This window comes from Brassica rapa, chromosome A05 (genome assembly GCF_000309985.2).
Source record: "Brassica rapa cultivar Chiifu-401-42 chromosome A05, CAAS_Brap_v3.01, whole genome shotgun sequence".
NCBI lineage: Eukaryota > Viridiplantae > Streptophyta > Magnoliopsida > Brassicales > Brassicaceae > Brassica > Brassica rapa.
In genome coordinates, this window is record NC_024799.2 from 18,348,970 (window position 1) to 18,370,528 (window position 21,559).

The following is a 21,559-nucleotide window of genomic DNA, read 5'->3' on the forward strand; positions in this document are numbered from 1 at the left end:
GCCCAGAACTCAAAGGAGCATCTGCGTCCAAGAAGCTGGCTAACAGAGGACGACTGTCTCCGAAAGTAAAACAACTGAAAGCTCCGAGAGTGGCTGACATTTCGACTCGAAGCTCCTTAAAATTCCCTCGCCGTGAGGTGTATCCTTCTGCGAGATCAAGCAGAAAACCAGTGTCAAACTCAGGTTCGGTGGTGTCCCAGAAACCATCCAGTTCTCGAATATGAGTGCAATTGCTTGGAACTGTCAGGGGGCTGGATCGTACCTGACGAAACAACATCTCCAGGAGCTACATCGCTGTTTTAATCCTAGATTTCTTTTTCTTTCTGAAACAAAAAATAATTTTTCCTTTATGCAAGACTTTAAATTTGAGTTTGGTTATGATAATTTGTTCACCGTGGAACCAGCTGGGCGAAGCGGTGGACTAGCTTTATTTTATATGGATGATTCTGAAGTGAACATTGAATTCTCAAATGAGAGAATGATTGATATAGCAGCAAAGATTGAAGGACACAAGATCTTCATGACCTTTGTGTATGGTGATCCGGTAGTTGAATACCGCGAAAGAGTATGGGAAAGGCTGATGAGAATCAGTTTAAGACGTACAGGACCATGGTTGATGGTGGGGGACTTCAATGAAATCACAAGTAATCTGGAAAAAAGGGAGGGAGGAAGCGGACGGAGTCATCCTTCCTAGCTTTCAAGAACATGCTAGCGACGTGTGGTATGATTGAATTTCCACATTCTGGAATTTTTTTCTCCTAGGCCGGTAGGAGAAGAACAGGAAGAATCCAATGTCGCCTTGATAGAGCAGTTGGTAATGAAGACTGGCATCAAATTTTTTCCCACACTGATGTGGAGTATCTTCTACGATGGGGATCTGATCACAGGCCTGTAATGGTTCGAATAAAATCAAAGGCAGGGCGAGGAAGAAGAGGTTTTAAATTTGATAGGAGGTGGTTTGGCAAAGATGGCTTCATCGACACGGTCAAGCAAGGATGGGGACTGGATGATTCCAGCGAATTCCCCCAACTGTACGAGAAAATCAGAAACTGCCGTAAGGCTATCTCTCGGTGGAAGAAAAGTAACCCGTCGAACAATAAGAAGCTGATAGAAGAGCTAAAACGTCGACTGGACCAGGTTCAAAATGATGACACCATATCAGAGGAGGAACTCAAGCTCAAGTGGAAACTATGTGAAGCTTACCGTGAAGAAGAACTATTTTGGAAACAGAAGAGTAGGGCTTTATGGCTTACAGAAGGGGATAGAAATACAAAGTTTTTCCACGCAAAGACAAAGCAGCTTCGAACGCGTAATCGTATAACAAAGCTTCTTGATTCGATGGGAAATTGGATTGAAACTGAGGAAGGCATAGAGCATTTGGCGACAGAATACTTCCACAACTTGTTCACATCATCCACGCCTGAAGATTGTGAGGAAGCTTTCCGGTTTATTACCGCGTCTGTCACCGAGGATATGAACACTCTATTGACCAGAGCACCGTCAGAAGAAGAGATTAAGGAAGCAGTTTTTGCGATAAATCCAGAGAAAGCACCAGGACCAGACGGAATGACTAGTCTCTTCTATCAAAAATTTTGGAAAGTGATCGGAAAAGATATTATCAAGACGGTACAAGATTTCTTTGCTTCTGGGGAGATGGATCCACGGCTTAATGAGACCAACATATGCCTCATCCCTAAAACGGAGAGGCCGCAGTCCATGTCAGAGTTCCGTCCAATCAGTCTATGCAACGTCAGCTATAAAATCATCTCCAAGGTCTTATCTTCTCAATTAAAAAAGGTGCTCCCGGATTTGATAACGGAAACACAATCAGCCTTCGTGGCTCGACGTCTCATTACAGATAATATTCTAGTTGCACAGGAGATGTTCCACGCTCTTCGCATGAATCCAAGTTGCCAGAGCAAATATGTTGCCATCAAGACAGATATGAGCAAAGCGTATGATCGAGTTGAATGGAGCTTCCTAGAAACACTCATGGAAAAGATGGGATTTGATAACCGATGGATACACTGGATCATGACATGTATTTCATCGGTTTCGTACCAAGTTCTAATTAATGGAGAAGCAAAAGGACACATTGTTCCCTCTCGCGGTCTACGGCAAGGCGATCCCTTATCTCCTTTCTTATTCATTCTCTGCACAGAGGTGTTGATATCTCAGATTAAGCATGCTGAAGCTGAAAAGAAGCTGTCCGGCATCAAGATTGCTCGAGCATGCCCCTCGGTATCACACCTTCTGTTTGCCGACGATAGTCTATTCTTCTGTAAAGCGGAACATGAAGAATGTCGCGAATTAATGCGACTCATTGACGTCTACGGAAAAGCCTCAGGACAACAACTGAATAAATCAAAATCTTCAGTTCTGTTCGGTTCTAAGGTGGTAGCGTCCAAAAAATACGACCTGAAAAGGTCTCTTGCCATTAATCAAGAAGGTGGAATGGGAATGTATCTTGGCCTACCGGAAAAGATTTGTGGCTCTAAAAAGCAAGTCTTCAGCTTCGTCCAAGAAAGACTAAATAATAGAACCAACTCGTGGTCAGCGAAGCTCTTATCTAAGGGAGGCAAGGAGGTCCAAATCAAATCGATTGCCCAGGCGGTACCGTCATATGTGATGTCTTGTTATCTCCTACCACAAGGGATCACCCAGAACTTAACTAGTGTGGTATCCAGATACTGGTGGAGCACCAAGCAGAACAACAGAGGCCGTCATTGGATACCCTGGGATAAGATTTGTCTCCCACTAGAATGTGGCGGTTTGGGGTTCCGGAATTTTCGAGATTTTAATCTCGCCCTACTGGCTAAGCAGATGTGGCGGCTTCTAAAATTCCCACACTCGCTCCTCGCTAGAGTGCTGAAGGGTAGATACTATAGACACTCTAACCCTATGGCTGTTAGTACGGCACACAACCCATCATACGGATGGAGAAGCATCACCGCTGCGCGACCGTTACTGCAACAAGGCCTCCGTAAAAGGATTGGCAATGGGTACGACACAAAGGTCTGGGAAGAGCCATGGATACCGGGCACACCTGCACGACCTCCAGTGAGGAGAGGCAATGTCTATGACCCTGAGCTTAGAGTCCATTACCTCATCGAACAACAGTCCAAGACCTGGAATGTCACTATGCTGAACGAATTTGTACGTACAGATGATGTTCAAAGAATATTATCATTACGTATAAGCAAAACTGGACGTCAGGACTGTGTTAGCTGGGACTTCACGAAGTCAGGACTCTATACCGTTAAGTCGGGATATGAAGTGGCTCACGAGATGAGAACTCGACAACACTTCCCCGCAACCGTTGAACCTAGTACCGTAGGCCTCAAGAAAGCTATGTGGAAGCTAAAAACACCACGAAAACTTAAACACTTCTTATGGAGCTCAATCTCAGGCTTCATTGCGACGGCGGAGCAGCTGAAGTTTTGCCATTGCACCCAGGAGAGCTCCTGTGTACGGTGTGGATCAGTGACAGAGTCGATTAATCACACTCTCTTCGAATGCCCACCAGCCCTCCAAAGCTGGGCTCTGTCACCTATTGCAACATCTCCGGGGTATTTCCCGAGTAATTCTATCTATGCAAACTTTGATTACCTGCTATTCAGAGCAAAATCGCTAGGTGTGCTTTCGCAACAGATGGAAGCCTTTCCATGGATCATGTGGTATATATGGAAGGCAAGAAACGAAAAAGTTTTCAATAATAAAGATATCTCTCCTCTGGATACGATACAACTTGCGATAAAGGAAGCTGAGAGCTGGCGGATAGCCCAGATTGCTGCGGAGATCGTCGAAATTGGGGAAGAGAACCTGCCATCAGTGGATAATAGATCCCAGCAAGTGTCAGTAACAGAAAGAGTGGCTGCTTCAGAGAGGTGGAAATGTCAAGTAGATGCCTCATGGATCGATGATAAGGAAGCAACGGGACTTGGGTTCTCGTTACTAGATGAAAACCGCCCTATTTTGTTTGGCGCTAGAGGTGATATCAGCTCGGCCTCTCCCCTCCACGCGGAAGCGGAAGGAATAATTTGGGCTTTACAGGAGCTACTTAAAATCGGGAGAAGTGAGATTCATGTACTATCCGACTGTGAACAACTTGTGAAGATTATCCACACAGATACGGAATGGCCAGCATTGGCGCCAGAGCTAGACGAAATCAAAGCACTGTCAAATGAATTCTTGAAGTTCTCTATAGCTGCTATTCCAAGATCTCTAAACACGCAAGCGGACTCCCTCGCCAAAAGTGGCCGATCACGCAAGCTAAGCCCTCTCGTCAGTGTCTCTGCACCCACATGGCTAGTCTCTGGAGCTAGTCTAACGGTAGCAGAGTAGTTGTAGTTTTTTCTTTAATCGATGTCAAAAAAAAAAAAAAAAAAATCATGGGTTAGTTTTGTGTTTGACTTTTCGTTTTGGTATATATATATCTTTTTATGTATAATTGGACAAAATATCACTAAAATATAATTTGTGATATTTTGGGATCATAAATTTATATAGTATCTGTTAAAATTTATTATTTTATTGTTTTATCTAATTGCATGGTATGTTGAAACAGTAGAATTATTAAACCAAAAGATGTATTATAATGTCTTAACATTCTTATTACACAACCACTGGAAAAAAAAAGTAACTGTTGCTACTACTAGAATACTAGAAACGTTTGTGTATGTACCAACTAGAAGTTGACACCATCAAATCAAAGAATTAAAGGCTGACAAAAAAAAATCAAAGAATATTTTAATGGTGTGGAGTGAGAGAAGGAAAAGTAGGAATTGACAGTAACAGCTTCCTTCCACCATTTCTTCTCCATGGACTCAACTCCATGGGCAGAGAAACCCTTTTGCTGTTGGGAGATACCGCATTGATCATGTTTGTCATAGGAGACTCGATTAGATTCTCAATATTCTCTGCCCTCTCCTCTGTGATTGTCCCAATCTTTGAATGAGACATCAAACTCATGTCTTGTCGTCTGAACGATTGGCTCATGTGTAAGGAAGATCCAGAAGCTCCATGAAGATGGTGATGAGTAAGCAGCATGTTGTTGGATGAGATGGGAAGTTGAGCCAATGGTTGTCTGCATAAGAAACAAAAGGTCAATAGAGCAAATCAAGAGCAGCAGTCTAAATGATCGCACACTGATTGTTTTGAGATTATTTCTTACCTTAACGGCATTGGTGTTGAAGGTTGTTTCTCTGTTCTGCCTCTGCTAGATGTTTCATTTTCTTTATCCATGCTAGTAAATGAAGACCCTGCAGAGACTGAAAAATATGTAAAACATGTCAAACCTAAAAGACCAAGTGACTTGAGATACAATACATAAGGTTATCAAATATTATGGAACAAAAAAAAAGACTAACCATCTTTTCTGCCAAATGCATTCTTACATCCTTCACATCTACAATTTATGGAACAACCAACTCCACTCTACACAATAACAAGAGAAAAATGAATCAGGATCAATACAAAGAAAAGATCTCACACAGATGTGTGGATGGAATTTAATGATGAGAAAAGAAACAAACCTGATAGCATTCACAATATTTCTTCAGACAGTTTGACTTCTTGCAGTTGCAGCCACGTTTGTGTCGTGCAGAAGCTGGAGTCTTGCTTGTTGCATCATCACCAACTTCCATGATGGAATCAGAGTTTCTGATGACTTTAGGAGCAAATGCAAGTGGATTTCTGGATTCAATCTGTTTGCGAGTAGCCATGACAATGTCTTCATGGATAGGTTTGTTGAAGCAATCTACACATGAACATGGCCCTATGCAATAAACTCCAGCAGCAAAGCATTCACAATAACTATAGAGAAAGAAATCAAAAGAGGCTCATCAGAAAAAAAGATTCAACTTAGACAAAAGATTATAAAGGATTTGGGAAATATTCAACTTACAGCTTTAAACATTTGGATCTCTTGCAGTTGCACCGTTTACATGATGACTCACCTTCTCCGGCTTGTCCAAACTTGCGCCTGGTGAATTGTAATGCCAACATCTGGTTATGAAATATTGATAAAGACTTACACAAAAATATATGTAAAGGAGAAACTTGCCTTTTCTTCTTGGGGCTGCTCTGATTCAGTTCTACTAGAGCTAAAGACTTTGGACATTCTTCTACACCTTGTCCTGCATCTTCTCTAGTTTCATTTTCTCTCACGTTGTCTTGCGAGTTAAGAACCGGAGTGATAGAACCTTGCAAACCCAGTTCTGTATTTCCGGATAGTGGGTACTCGTTACCAGAATTGTTGTCCTTAGAGGACAATGCAATGGCGTTAAAATGCAGACCAATGCTAGGTACTACACATCTAGATGAAGATGCGACCGAAGTTTGATCAAAGTCAAGACATCGTCTTCTCACTCCACGGCGAAGAGCCTGTCACACATACAAATGATCAATCAAGAACCAAAACTAAAGTAACCTTCACAAAACTAATACTCACATCATTGCTATTAATAACAGGCTCCAGTGTAGACTTTGCAACACCCAGTGAGCGCGTTTTGGAGTCTGATGGTCTCTCCAAGAAGCATCTAGAAGCCTCCGAATCATACATTGAGTCAAAAATCAGAATATCAGAAGAATCCGAAATCATAGCATCCCAATCCGGAGTTTCACTTTTCTGCTTAACATTGCCGTCACACATCTTCAGCAGATCCGTAGTGCACTCGTTTTGTAGGATTTGTGGCGGTTCAGTTTCATGTAAAGCTTCTTCGTCTCCAACGGAAGCAGGCACATGGTTATGATCACTGCACACAAACACATTCCATCTAAGAAGAAACAATATTTTAGAAGGAAAACAGAAGAGGATTTGGATTTTACCTTTTGAAACGAGATCCTTTGTGAGAGGAAACGTGAGGGGAAGTGAAGACAGAAGGAGGGGATGAGTAACTTAGAGAGCCAAAGGTTTGAGCGATTGGTAATGATCGGACAGGTTTGATTGGAGACAGACTGTTTATGTAGTTGAACACTGGCGAGTTCTGCATCCCCACACACACACAAAAAAAAAATCAACTCAATTACAAGAAATGGTCAGAGAATAAAATAGACCATCCGATAAAGCGTGAACCTCTGGTATTCCATAAAGACACAACACCAAACAGGAAAGTTGAAATATTTCACATTGAGTGGGAATCAAAACTAAGTTAAACTGAATCATTTGAGTATAATTAAACTGATTGCAAGATGGGTATTGTACAGATTCCATAAAAACACACACACACTTTCCTCAAATAAACAAGAAAACGATTACAGGAACAGAGGATGAACGAAAAGGAGGTAAACCTCGAGTTTCAGTTTAGAAACCGGATTCTCGGTCTGACTTACGTTTTTGGGGGGAGTATCCATTTTATAACAATCAGTCTCACATGAACAGTCCTTCTCTGTGTCTCTCTCTGTTCTTAGGGTTGAAGAAGAAGGAATGGTAGATTCAAAGGAGATAGAAGCGGGAATTTGTCTCGTGGGTATTAGTTCAAAACCAAATCCAACAGAAGTTTCTGTTTGACCCCCCCAAACACTTGTCTCTCTGTTCCGTACGTTTTCCACAAACGCTCTCCCTCGCTATCTCCCTCTTTAATACTTATATATATTCACTCACTTTTGTCCGTGATCGTAATTGATCTTTGCTTTTAATAAAGTAACGTACATCATACATTCATACTGACCTTCCTTAGATTTTTCTTTTTTTTTTCTTTCTCTGTCTTGGAGAAGAAGAAGAAAACTAATAACATAAGGATAACTACCTCAATTTTGTTTGCATTACAAAAAAAAAATTAAAGAAAAGAAAAAGATACAATAAAATATTCTCTTTTTTTAACAACATCTTCTATGTTCTTTAAATTACGTTTGTTTGTTTGCCAATTTATATATGTTGTCTACTCACTCAGGTGACTGCTACTTGCGACCGTTGATCATACACTAGTTTTTTTCCTATCCAAGTTTTCAGTCTAAAATTTCCATATAACTATGACTTTGTTTCAAGGAGAATCGAACCTTAAAAAATTATTGTTGCACATTTTCAGATTTCACATATTATTTGACCACAGTCATACCAACAAAAAAATTAAAATTAAAAATAATCTTAATCTTAAGCTACTTCTTAAGTATCTTAAAGTATTAAAAATTAAAACCTGAATATTAATATATACTTCCTCTATTTTTTAAGAAGTGTCATTCTAACATTTTTTTTTGTTACACAAAAATTTCATTTTAGAATTTCAATGTAACTTTCAGCTTAATATTAATTTTATAAATAATTTTATTTATCTCAAATACTATTTGTTGAATAGATGTGATTAATAAAAATTAAAATGTATTTCAATTATTTTTTAATCTATGTGAAAAAGGTCAAAATGACACTTTTTCGAAATGGATGTAGGACTATATCTCAAATTATTCTAAAAAGAAAATAATTAGTAGATATTCAATAATCATTTCAAATTCTAAAAATTATATGCAGTAATTTCTCATATACTGGACAAGGTTTTCAAAACTTGAGATATATATTTAATATGTATTTATTGTTAATATTTGATATGGAATATGCTAAGAATATATCAACAATGATTTGTTAAGAATTTAAGATACAAAACATAAATTATTACAAAAATGTTCATCATATCATTTGACTTTGTCATGCTTATGTTTTGATGTTCCAAAAAAATCATGTAACGATATCAACATCCAACCATCGACATCTCAGTTGTGAAATTTAGTTCACTCATCAGAGTGCTCAATAAATGCTATCGAGGGAAATAAACAATTCTATTATAATATCGTATAAATAACTAATCAACAAGGAATGGTATGCATTGGAAACTGAATGGGAAGTACACACGTTACAAATTTCAATTTACAATGCTTTTTAACTTGGGGACTTATTAATAATACGCTAAATCTGATCATCACGAGAATAACTTATGAGAAATCATGACACTTAAATCGAAATTAATTGGTCAATTATTCGTATTAATAGTGATATTAGTGAATGATTTTAATAGTTTTTTCTCTATGTAACGTTCGGAGAAAATCAAGCTTCTTAAACTGCATGAAAGTCAGCCCACATTTTCTCTTTTTATGATTTAGTATCGATGTAAATCCAAAAGTTTTTTTGCCAATCAACTGATACAAAACCATAAATGCATTATCGATGGAAACTTATGGGGTTTTACTGCAAACTCATAAACTCATGAACCCACGTCTATACGTTTTTTTTGGTGTAAACATCTATACGTTTTTTACAAGGTAACATGCATTTTAGCTAAAATAATTCTAGTGTCATATATACTTTTAAACAAAATTTTGCAGAATGTGATATTACTATGTGTATTCGCATTTGGATTGAGATAGATTAATATTTTGTAGCTTAGTTTTGAACAATAAAGGAAATTTATTCTTCATATAAGTTATATATTTATATATCGACTCTAGTTAGAGATATCAAGGTGGCTTAGTGGTTCTTTGAGACTATCACAGACAATTGTCAAAGGTCGCATGTTAGATACTCTGTCGGTGCGGTACTATATTTCTCCAAATAAATATTTCGGGATATCCTCGATATGGGACTTTTCGAGGTGGGGTTAGTCAATATAAAAAGTTTACCCACAACAGTTTTTGAACTAGAGTTTATGGTCTGGTGGTGATTAACATGAGGACAAAAGCCCATTACAGTGAATCCACCATGGTTCGAGTCCCGGTCACTGGAGAATTAACATTTCGACATCATCATGGACAGCGCACCGACACGTAGCAACATATTACTAGTCTGGACTATTTTTGTAGTACCAGAATACCCCCGTATAATTCAAAATATTCTTGCTTCTATTTGACCATTCAGGAATAATGTTTTAGGCTCATTAAAAAACCTTGATAAAACTATTCAACAGTTATATTCATATTAGGAAATTAGTTGCGATTTGCCTCCAAACCTTCTGGCAAAACTATTTGAATACATGGTTGGGTTTTTTAAATAATTAAAATATACAAAATTATAAGTTGAATGATTGTTAAATACTTGATATTAATTGCTTTTGGTTAATTTATCTTCTTAGAAATGAATTCACACGAACTGATTATAGCGATACATTTTAAAATAAAAGACCAATGTAATATAGTGACATAAATACATGAAATGGACTAAAAATCAGTTGATACAATTTCTGAGAATAAATAAGGGTATTAGATTTGTGTGAAATAAAAATTTATTGTTAGGATATTATTAGGTAAATACAAAAATACATTATGTAAACTCTTAAGAGATGATCCACATAAAAAAAACTCACATGATAAATGATGACTTTATTTTAGTAGATAATATTTATTGTTATAGATTTTATTGTAGAGATTTTTCTGTAGCTAAATCAATGTAGTATAAAGTTTTTAGCTGTTGATATTTCAAAATAAATTATTATTGATTAGAGTGTAATATATATATATATATATATATATTTACATAAGCTAAGTATTTTATTAATTAAATTATTTATATAAATAAATAAATTATAAACTATCAAATCTTATTACTATTTAATGTAACATTTAAAGAGCATTTATGTTATTTAAGAATTAAGAGTTTATAAAATTATTTAAAATTAAAGTAATATTTATTTACAAATATTCAAAATTATAAATCTCTATCTAAGTAACAATAAATTTGATCTACAAAAATTATTTTCTAATTTACAAAATAATTTATGAATGATAACCTTTCTTTTCACAGTTTATACTGTCCAAATATTAGAAAAATGTAAGATTTATATCTACTACGAATAGAGAAATAATAGAAACCAACTGGTTTTGACCTAGTGGTAAAGGTCAAGTGGTAAGATTTCTTTTCACAGTTTTCACAGTTGTGAGTACCGTCATTGTAATAACCCTCACGAGCCAGTTAATTTTTGGTCGAGAAAAACTCCGCTCGACCAGTTTGGAGTTTGGAGTTGGTCGATCAGATTTAAAAATAAAATCGACCCGGTGAATTAATTCCTCGACGAGACTGTCTTGTTTTCGAAAGGCCTCTCATTGATAGTTCTGGTAGAGTTTTAATGATGTTGGTCGAATTTTATTTAAGCTAGACAAGCTTAGTTGAAAGAAAGACGAGATTCGAAGGATGAGAAATTTTAGTCGAAAACTGTCTGAAATTGTCGTTAAGTTTCTTGACTAAATTTCGACCAGTCTAATACCTTCACCAGCTATTCTGCTTGCTTTCTCAGTAAATCAGTCACATGAGCTGCACCTACCTGCTTGCTTGCTTCACTAAAGTCACATGAAAGTCACAAGCTGGTTGCTTGTTTAATAAAAACAAAATAATCTTTTTTCAAAGGAGGGAAAGGACAGCAACTTTCTTTGGTTTAAGTAAACCCTCACCTGAAGCAACTTCTTATGTTATAAAACACCATTTTCTCTCCTCTGGACGTTCATAACCTGCAAGAAAAACCAGAGAAAAATTCAGAGAGAAAGAAGAGAAAAAAATTTGTGAAAAAAACTAGTTGAAAAATTCAGAAAAAAATTCAGAGAAGAGAATTGAGCATGGACAAACCTTTCTCACCATCCTGTGACTTTATCCAGTGTGTTCTGGTGTGGTTAAGAGCTGAAGGTTTGGTGTCCAAGAGTTTAGAATCACCCATGTTCTTCAGCCTTTGATTTTGATCGGTAAGATGGTTGTGGATCAGTTTCTGTGAGAAGTTTTGTTGGTTTGCCTACACTGGAGATAAATTCTGAATAAATCCAACCATGGATTCTTGTGGTGTTGATCAGGTTAATTCGTGGTTAGCTTGAAGATAGACAACCAGTCAAGTTTAATTAGTTGAGTAAAACCGGTAAGCTTCAGCTTCTTGATTCAGCCATGATTTGATGAGAACCAATTGCTCTATGTTGGTTAACCTGTCAGGATCAGTTGTCTAAGGTCTTGTTCTCTTCAGTCTTGCTTGGTTAATGATTTAATCAGTCTCATAGAACCAGTAGACGAACTGATAAGAATTATGAGAATTAAACCGAACTGATTTGATCTTGTTTAGAACTGAATTGAGCTGAGTATGTTCTGATCTGATCTGAGCCAAGCTGTCTATGGTCTGAAATTGTCTTGAACTGATGTCGTCTGAGTATAACCGAGTTAAGCTGTTGGGAACTGATTAGAACCGGAGTTAGCTGAGCATGAACTAAGCTGATATGAACCGAGTTAAATTGTTAAAGCTTGAACCAAGCTGAACATGGTATCAATCTGTCTTGAACCGAACTGATATGAGAGAACTGAACTGAAATGTTATGAACTGAGTTGAGTTTCTTCTTGAACCAGACTAGTGAACCTTATGTTCCAACTGTTATGTTTTGAATTCAGATGGCCAAGGAGAGTATTCGGATCAGCCGGATCCTTGTGATGGTTCTGAACCGAGAGTGATCTAGAAGTGAAGTGTGATTAGCTTGAGCTCGAGTCTAGTATTCCTTAGCCAATCTCATGGATTTAAAGGTGAGTCTAGATAGATGATGAATGAATTATGAATGAGTATGCATGATTGCATATTGAATATGGTTGATTAATTAAGAATTAATCATGAATTAATTAAGGAATAATCATTGATTAATTAAGGATTAATCATGGATTATTAAGGAGTAATTATGGTTGATTGATTAAGTTTATCCCTTGATCTATATTTATATATGAAGTATTTATCTAGTTTAAATACTTAAGAATTAATAAGAATAATTCTTTGAGGTTATCCCGAGCCTTAGTACTTGTTCTCAAGTACTAATCTATAAGTATTCTATTAATAAGTGTGAATCATGTGAAGTCTTATTGTATACTCACTTCCCGAAAGTCCCGCATTACCGTGAATTGGTCCTGCGATATGGATCAAGGTCATGAAGACACGATGATGGGGTCGCACCCTGGAGGCCGTGTAACTGCATGCAGCGTTGGATGTTCTATCTTGGAATATCTGATGGAGATGATGGTTATATTTATTCTCCGTTAGACTCGGTTAGCCTTGGTGGTTTTCCGGGTTTAACATATATATATATATATATATATTAAGAGTATGAGTGATTGGCGGGTATCGTGGAGGTGATGTTTAAGATAGATTCACATGGATGTATTGAGAGGCCTTATAATTATATTAATTATGGAATATAATTCCACTGCATTCAAATGGTGTCGCTTGCTCGGGATACTATTGATATGTGTTTGGGTGTGGGATTAGACTCACTGAGTAAACTAGTTACTCATGACTCATTTGATATGTAGGTAACCAGTAGGTGGGAGACCTTTACTCTAGGACGGGAAGGAACGGCATTAGCCAGCGGTAGTTTTATTATCCTTGCAGTCGTTTTGATATACTTTATGTATAAGGTTTGTTGACCGAAAACTTCGAGGTTAATCTATAACATTTTGTAAGATTCTTTTAAATGAATAAGTATATAGTGTATAAAGAATGTTTTTAAAGTACGGGTTCCAAATGATATTAGTCCTTGTCCGGACAAACCAACTATTGGGTATTACTCTTAAGGTTGTAAAGCCTCGGGTTGTACCTAATAGGATATGTGTACTTAGGCGGTTGGCCTAAGGTACCTGGATTTATTTCGGGAACTTCGGGTTAGTCGTTTATGTACACATTGTGGCTTCTCGGTTTGGTTTCAGTTACGAGTGATCGGCTGTGCATGTTCTTGTTCGATTGTTGCACGGCTGGTCGAGTCAACTTATACTTAGACCAGATCGGGGGTGTCACAAAGGTGGTATCAGAGCATGGTTATACGATGCTTGAATGGAACTTGTTTCAAATGTTTTTCGAGTCAAAATGAGTCGCAAGGATAATTAGGATGTTCTGGCTGGTTCCTTCCTCTTAGGATAGATAGTCATGGGTAGTTACCTTACTGTTATCTTTCATACGAGATGCATCAAGACAAGCTCGACGGAGTGGAGTGTACTTACCAATTTTGATCCTGTCAAGATCGAGATTCCTACAGTCATGATTGGGATTTCTACCGTCATGATTCGGTTTGTTATCGTCATGTTTTGGTTCAATCCGGTCATGCTTCAATCCATTATCATCATGCTCGGGTGAGCTAACGACGTACTCGGGTTTGCTACCATCATGCTCGGAGTTGGTATCATCATGTTTTCCTGCGGTTCCTACAATTTCTAGTGTGGATATCGATATTCAAAGATATATGAGAAAGAGTTGACACATCAATTACATCTTCGGCCCGTGTTTTATTGAAGTCAAAGTTGACGTTGTTGGTGATGATCCGGTTCAGAATATCCGACTTCATATGACTTATTCTTTCGGCTGCTCATTTCAATCCAGCTTATGCCCAAACGTACCAGAACCAAAGACGTACAAGCCTGATTGATTCAGCACTTGTTTCAAGCTTAACGTTGGTGGCGGAGATAGTTCAGCAGTAGTACAAGACGATGGACGCACCAGCACCATTCCGTTGCAACAAGACATCTTGAAGTTTGTGAACAAGATAAAGAAGTTGGGACAACACCGACAATTACTAAACCATTCGATGTAGATTTGTATAGAGGAAGATTTCGAACGCAACACTAGGACCAGAACAACTAACGTGGCCCATTGTTCACAAGATTGCAAGAAGGATATGGAACCATACATCATCAAGAATGATACAGTAAGTTGGTGATTAAGCGTCAAGCATCATTTGGGAAATGTTAGTCCAAGTTAGGCGGATTTCTTTCAAGAGTTCAAGATGGAGTGTTTTCTACCCAAAACATGGGACCGATATGGAGTTCGCACAGTGAGATGTTTCCGCCAAGATTTCGAAGTCAAGTTAATCTGATTTATCCATTATGGTTTGGAGGATGAGCTAAAGATCATGAAGATGTACTATTGTGACTTAGCCATTAATCTCAGAGTAACCCAAACTATAAAGCTTAAGAGCTATGAGGAGTTGGTGAAGGATCACATGAATTCTATAGAAGCCGTTTTTACTGAAGAAGTTTACCAAGTCATGCAGATTATTTAACTATCAACCTATTCAGATAGAAGGTCAGTTTCAAGTAAGGAATCAAGAAAGTCGATGGAGATAAATTTTGTTGGACGTTTCATCAGATCAAGACCGAGGACCCTGAGTTGTTTTGGTTTTGGCTAGAAAGGAGAGTAAGGTGATGATTGTTCAAGTATATAAAATCCTCGATCGCTTACGTCTTTTGCGCTTCGGTGGTGCCAGTAATGAGTACAGAGGTTATCCTACCATGGCCCATGAAGTTACCCGATCTTTTTACCTATACCTAGGGTACCACTTGTTAAACTTGTTCGCTTTCCTTACCATTAGTCACTAACTAAGTGTTTGGCTATTTGGATAGAGCCTACACTTTTTAGTTGCCTGGACCGTCAAAACCTCTGAAAAGGTCCAATCACAGGTTTGCTTCTTATCCCATTGCGTGTTTTGTGCATTTTAAAAATTTATGAATGATTAAATAAATAAGTGAAGGAGTGATCAAGGTGTCGTATGAGACCTTGCCTATGGACGGAATTTTCTGCCCATATTGTGTTTGATGCGGGAACAACAGATAGATGTAGTTCTCGGGTAGTGTCATTGTTTTAGGAAGGATTCACTTTAGTGAATTCAGGTACACTGTTCTTATTCGTGGAAGTACTGGCTGCCATTTAGAGTTATGGTATGCCTTCGTATCCCATCCCCATTCCTTAGTACTTCCATTAGAGCGGTTTGTTTCTATCTAGAGCGAGATTGGCTATCTAGTTATCGAGCTCAATTAGGATGTTGTTAAGGAAGGAAGTCTTTGAGAGAAGACCAGTTACCGTTGGCCTGCAGTCGTATTCTAGTAAGTGTTGGAGCCTCACTCATATCAGTCTAGAGAGAATAGATAACCTTCAAGATTGCAAGTAGAAAATCAAGATGGCTTAGTCATTCGTATTTAAGGAACTCAGTTGAAGGATGAGAATCTAAGGAATTCGTAGAAGGAACTGGGTGAAGAGAATTTAGAAGAATAGTATGAGGACTGTGTCATGTACAAGTTCATAAAGTGGAGATGTGGGAGAAGGAACCCAAATTCAACCTAATATTAAGCAGATGTGAAGTAAATCCCAAGGAAGATTGAAGAGTGCAAGGAAAAAGGTATAATCATAAGGCATATGGGAATGCTCAAGTTGTTAAGAGATCAGAAGATGTATTAACAGAGAAAGTGTAAAGTCATCATACAAGAGTACTTCGTTGGTAAATCAAGTTTGGTATAGGCGGACTTGTTGATTCCTCAGTTACTAGACAGAAGAAGGAAATCAGAAAGTAATAGAACAAGACTTGGATATGCGAAACTTCATGAGATTGAGTCGTTCAAAGTTTTTGAAGAGTATCTCAGATAGATAAGAAGGGTATGGAATACTGTAAGGGAAATCATTCCTGGAATAAGTGTGTGTGTGTGTATTTGAGAGTGGCACCCTTGGTCTGAATCATGTTAGCGTGATTGATCGTGCATGTTCTTGTTTGATTGTTGCACGGTTAATCAAGTTGACATTGACCAGACTGAAGATGTTACCTTCACGTATGGCACATCACCTGACGTTCCATATTTCCATGTTATTGAACTGGAGGAAAGCAGATAGAAAGGTTTCAGAAGTAATGGTATTCAGAGATTCAACGATGTCAAAGGAAGTATGTAGATCGCAGTATATGAAAGTTTTGTGCGATGAAGAATTGGTTATCGTGAAAGTGTTTGCTCAGAAAAGAAAGAATTGTTTTAGAAAAGTAGGGGAAATCCGCAAATCTGTTATATGGTATTTACCGAGTTGTTCAGAGTTGAAATGGTTATCTGTTGACCGGAACTTCTTTTAGTTATGCTATTGGTGAGCCGATTTTGCGTAATCTTATATCAGACCCAGTATGATAGAACTGCTGAGACCAGAAAACTTGTAACCCTATTTAGCCTATCCTAAAGGTCCTTTACGGATAGGTGAGCACCATATAAGAAGATTGGAGAAAAGGAAAAATTTGTAAAAGTTCAAGTATTTGGGGAACCATCAGTTGTTTTGACACGGCCAGATGAGGATAAGTTCAGAGTTGGTTATCTTAAACTTCTTGCAGAGACTCCAGTGTTCAGTAAAAGTCTGTATAGCTATGTTTTGAGAATTCGGGGACGAATTCTTTTAAGGGGGGAAGAATGTAATAACCCTCACGAGCCAGTTAATTTTTGGTCGAGAAAAACTCCGCTCGACCAGTTTGGAGTTTGGAGTTGGTCGATCAGATTTAAAAATAAAATCGAGCCGGTGAATTAATTCCTCGACGAGACTGTCTTGTTTTCGAAAGGCCTCTCATTGATAGTTCTGGTAGAGTTTTAATGATGTTGGTCGAATTTTATTTAAGCTAGACAAGCTTAGTTGAAAGCAAGACGAGATTCGAAGGATGAGAAATTTTAGTCGAAAACTGTCTGAAATTGTCGTTAAGTTTCTTAACTAAATTCGACCAGTCTAATACCTTCACCAGCTATTCTGCTTGCTTTCTCAGTAAATCAGTCACATGAGCTGCACCTACCTGCTTGCTTGCTTCACTAAAGTCACATGAAAGTCACAAGCTGGTTGCTTGTTTAATAAAAACAAAATAATCTTTCTTCAAAGGAGGGAAAGGACAGCAACTTCTTTGGTTTAAGTAAACCCTCACCTGAAGCAACTTCTTATGTTATAAAACACCATTTTCTCTCCTCTGGACGTTCATAACCTGCAAGAAAAACCAGAGAAAAATTCAGAGAGAAAGAAGAGAAAAAATTTGTGAAAAAAACTAGTTGAAAAATTCAGAAAAAAATTCAGAGAAGAGAATTGAGCATGGACAAACCTTTCTCACCATCCTGTGACTTTATCCAGTGTGTTCTGGTGTGGTTAAGAGCTGAAGGTTTGGTGTCCAAGAGTTTAGAATCACCCATGTTCTTCAGCCTTTGATTTTGATCGGTAAGATGGTTGTGGATCAGTTTCTGTGAGAAGTTTTGTTGGTTTGCCTACACTGGAGATAAATTCTGAATAAATCCAACCATGGATTCTTGTGGTGTTGATCAGGTTAATTCGTGGTTAGCTTGAAGAGAGACAACCAGTCAAGTTTAATTAGTTGAGTAAAACCGGTAAGCTTCAGCTTCTTGATTCAGCCATGTTTTGATGAGAACCAATTGCTGTATGTTGGTTAACCTGTCAGGATCAGTTGTCTAAGGTCTTGTTCTCTTCAGTCTTGTTGGTTTATGATTTAATCAGTCTCATAGAACCAGTAGACGAACTGATAAGAATTATGGGAATTAAACCGAACTGATTTGATCTTGTTTAGAACTGAATTGAGCTGAGTATGTTCTGATCTGATCTGAGCCGAGCTGTCTATGGTCTGAAATTGTCTTGAACTGATGTCGTCTGAGTATAACCGAGTTAAGCTGTTGGGAACTGATTAGAACCGGAGTTAGCTGAGCATGAACTAAGCTGATATGAACCGAGTTAAATTGTTAAAGCTTGAACCGAGCTGAACATGGTATCAATCTGTCTTGAACCGAACTGATATGAGAGAACTGAACTGAAATGTTATGAACTGAGTTGAGTTTCTTCTTGAACCAGACTAGTGAACCTTATGTTCCAACTGTTATGTTTTGAATTCAGATGGCCAAGGAGAGTATTCGGATCAGCCGGATCCTTGTGATGGTTCTGAACCGAGAGTGATCCAGAAGTGAAGTGTGATTAGCTTGAGCTCGAGTCTAGTCTTCCTTAGCCAATCTCATGGATTTAAAGGTGAGTCTAGATAGATGATGAATGAATTATGAATGAGTATGCATGATTGCATATTGAATATGATTGATTAATTAAGAATTAATCATGAATTAATTAAGGAATAATCATTGATTAATTAAGGATTAATCATGGATTAATTAAGGAGTAATTATGGTTGATTGATTAAGTATTATCCCTTGATCTATATTTATATATGAAGTATTTATCTAGTTTAAATACTTAAGAATTAATAAGAATAATTCTTTGAGGTTATCCCGAGCCTTAGTACTTGTTCTCAAGTACTAATCTATAAGTATTCTATTAATAAGTGTGAATCATGTGAAGTCTTATTGTATACTCACTCTCCCGAAAGTCCCGCATTGCCGTGAATTGGTCCTGCGATATGGATCAAGGTCATGAAGACACGATGATGGGGTCGCACCCTGGAGGCCGTGTAACTGCATGCAGCGTTGGATGTTCTATCTTGGAATATCTGATGGAGATGATGGTTATATTTATTCCCCGTTAGGCTCGGTTAGCCTTGGTGGTTTTCCGGGTTTAACATATATATATATATTAAGAGTATGAGTGATTGGCGGGTATCGTGGAGGTGATGTTTAAGATAGATTCACATGGATGTATTGAGAGGCCTTATAATTATATTAATTATGGAATATATTTCCACTGCATTCAAATGGTGTCGCTTGCTCGGGATACTATTGATATGTGTTTGGGTGTGGGATTAGACTCACTGAGTAAACTAGTTACTCATGACTCATTTGATATGTAGGTAACCAGTAGGTGGGAGACCTTTACTCTAGGACGGGAAGGAACGGCATTAGCCAGCGGTAGTTTTATTATCCTTGCAGTCGTTTTGATATACTTTATGTATAAGGTTTGTTGACCGAAAACCTTGACGTTAATCTATAACATTTTGTAAGATTCTTTTAAATGAATAAGTATATAGTGTATAAAGAATGTTTTTAAAGTACGGGTTCCAAATGATATTAGTCCTTGTCCGGACAAACCAACTATTGGGTATTACTCTTAAGGTTGTAAAGCCTCGGGTTGTACCTAATAGGATATGTGTACTTAGGCGGTTGGCCTAAGGTACCTGGATTTATTTCGGGAACTTCGGGTTAGTCGTTTATGTACACATTGTGGCTTCTCGGTTTGGTTTCAGTTACGAGTGATCGGCTGTGCATGTTCTTGTTCGATTGTTGCACGGCTGGTCGAGTCAACTTATACTTAGACCAGATCGGGGGTGTCACAGTCATGGGTTCGTTTCCACTTGGCCACTTCGGGCGCCTTAAATGGTAAGAAAACGTGGGTTATACGGGTCTCGTGGTGATTATTTTTAATGCTTTGTGTCTATTACATAATAAATTGAAACGCAAGCAATTCGAGAGAGCATGGTGAGTACCAGCAGGACTCCAAACCCACAAAACAAAGAAACGTAAAAAATAAAAGAAACATACCCCAACTCCCTACTCCAAAACCATCCCCGGTGGGAGTGACGTGATGTAGGTCTGACAAGCATGATGTGTTCCAACAAACCGAATTAGTAATCATCATACGGTTGGAGCATCTTCAAGAATTATCGGTAGCAACCATCCAGGTCCATCCTTCACAATATAAGAAGTATAGCGATGATCTCTAGTAACACTAAGAGCGATAGCATCGGCACATCGGTTTGCCTCTTTGTGAACATAAGCTATAGACCACAGCCTGAGTAAAGAGAGCTTCTCTCTAGTAGATCCAATCAGACCACTCAAATGACGAAAATTCTTAGGATTTAAAACTGCTTCTCCCGCCAAGTAAGAATTTGATTCGAAAGCCATCTTTTCATACCTCATAGTTGAGAGACTTTCTACAGCCCAGTAGATTTTCTTTGCAGCAAAAAAATGGTTTAAACCTCCACCTCCCCCCCCCCCCCCAAAAAAAAAAAACAGATCAAAAAGTACAAAATACAAAATTGATAGTTCCCAAGAAGTAGAATTGACCAAAAACACTTCTTCTAGCGAAAGGTGCCCCATGCGAACATCATAGTATCAATTGTCAACCATTGTAAAAATTAACATATTGGCATACTTTGGAGTTGCCTTTTCGATTTATTAGGACAGTATTGCCCCTTGCTAGCTAAAAATGTTTGTGACTAAAAACATGCCAGTTTCGTTTGTTTGGAAACTCTCTTTACATCTTATATTTTTGTCATTGATGTGTGACAGCTTTATGGAGTTTTGGGCTTCAAACACGACTGTTAGATTGTTTTATTTTATAGATTGTTTTATTTTAAGATCAATCTGATGGCTGTGTTTAACAAAGTACAAGTAGCATGAAAAGGGAAGGGACATCGACATCCATTAAATGTTTGGCCCCTTTTGTGGTCAGATAAACCTTTGTGTTGTAGGTAACCTTTGATAAAATGACTTGTTTATGTGAGGGAGTACTGTGGTTGGAAGAATATCGTCAGAGATAGAGTTGTGGTCAGTGATTAGTAGGTCAGATGTGGAGCTTCCATGTTCAGGGTTTGTAGTGAGTAAAGTGGTTTTGTGGTCAGGGAACACATGGCTATGGTCTGGAGTGGTTCAGGTGGTTATATGGTCAAAGGAGGTATGTTCATGGGCAGCATCAATTAGGTCAGTGATTTGTGGGTTAGAGATTGAGGTTTTGTGGTCAGGGTTTTGAGTGGGTGAAGTGGTTATGTGGCCATGGGATATGTGGTCAGGAGCAGAAGCTACAGAGATAAAAAAAAACAGTTAGATTTAAGGTTCATAACATCAGAAGAAAAATTGAAAATTTAGAGAAAGTGGAAACCTTCCATCGTCATAGATCGAAGCAAAGTGGCGGTGTCT

At 38.0% G+C, this 21,559-nt stretch overlaps 2 protein-coding genes across 6 annotated transcripts; one reads left to right on the forward strand and one right to left on the reverse strand.

The window, feature by feature from the left end:
* Positions 1 to 646: 646 nt before the first annotated feature.
* LOC117134004 lies at positions 647 to 4,773 on the forward strand. Its single transcript, XM_033291373.1, has one exon. The coding sequence runs from the start codon at positions 895 to 897 to the stop codon at positions 4,342 to 4,344; it is 3,450 nt and encodes a 1,149-aa protein (XP_033147264.1). The 5' UTR covers positions 647 to 894; the 3' UTR covers positions 4,345 to 4,773.
* On the reverse strand, positions 4,573 to 11,229 carry LOC103868976 (protein tesmin/TSO1-like CXC 3). Of its 5 annotated transcripts, none has more exons than XM_033291387.1 (9): positions 7,333 to 11,229; positions 6,829 to 6,986; positions 6,452 to 6,755; positions 6,065 to 6,384; positions 5,906 to 5,983; positions 5,535 to 5,814; positions 5,370 to 5,436; positions 5,174 to 5,261; positions 4,573 to 5,086 (listed from the first exon to the last, which is right to left on the reverse strand). In XM_033291387.1, exons 1-9 carry the CDS (start codon positions 7,351 to 7,353, stop codon positions 4,750 to 4,752), a joined length of 1,653 nt encoding a protein of 550 aa, XP_033147278.1. In that variant the 5' UTR covers positions 7,354 to 11,229; the 3' UTR covers positions 4,573 to 4,749. The 5 variants fall into 5 exon arrangements, with proteins under 5 accessions (XP_033147278.1, XP_033147277.1, XP_033147275.1 ...); XM_033291386.1 differs by having other exon boundaries at positions 5,174 to 5,270; XM_033291384.1 differs by having other exon boundaries at positions 5,906 to 6,384.
* Positions 11,230 to 21,559: the final 10,330 nt, after the last annotated feature.

What these genes read in the sequence shown, in the direction of transcription:
- LOC117134004 (XM_033291373.1), top strand. Translation starts at nt 895, where the DNA reads ATGGTTCGAATAAAATCAAAGGCAGGGCGAGGAAGAAGAGGTTTTAAA.
- LOC103868976 (XM_033291383.1), bottom strand. Translation starts at nt 7,353, where the DNA reads ATGGATACTCCCCCCAAAAAC. An exon ending in TGCATTTGGCAGAAAAGATG is followed by an intron (nt 5,271 to 5,369) that starts GTTAGTCTTTTT and finishes CATATTTTTCAG; the next exon opens with TCTCTGCAGGGTCTTCATTT. An exon ending in TCAACACCAATGCCGTTAAG is followed by an intron (nt 5,087 to 5,173) that starts GTAAGAAATAAT and finishes TTTCTTATGCAG; the next exon opens with ACAACCATTGGCTCAACTTC.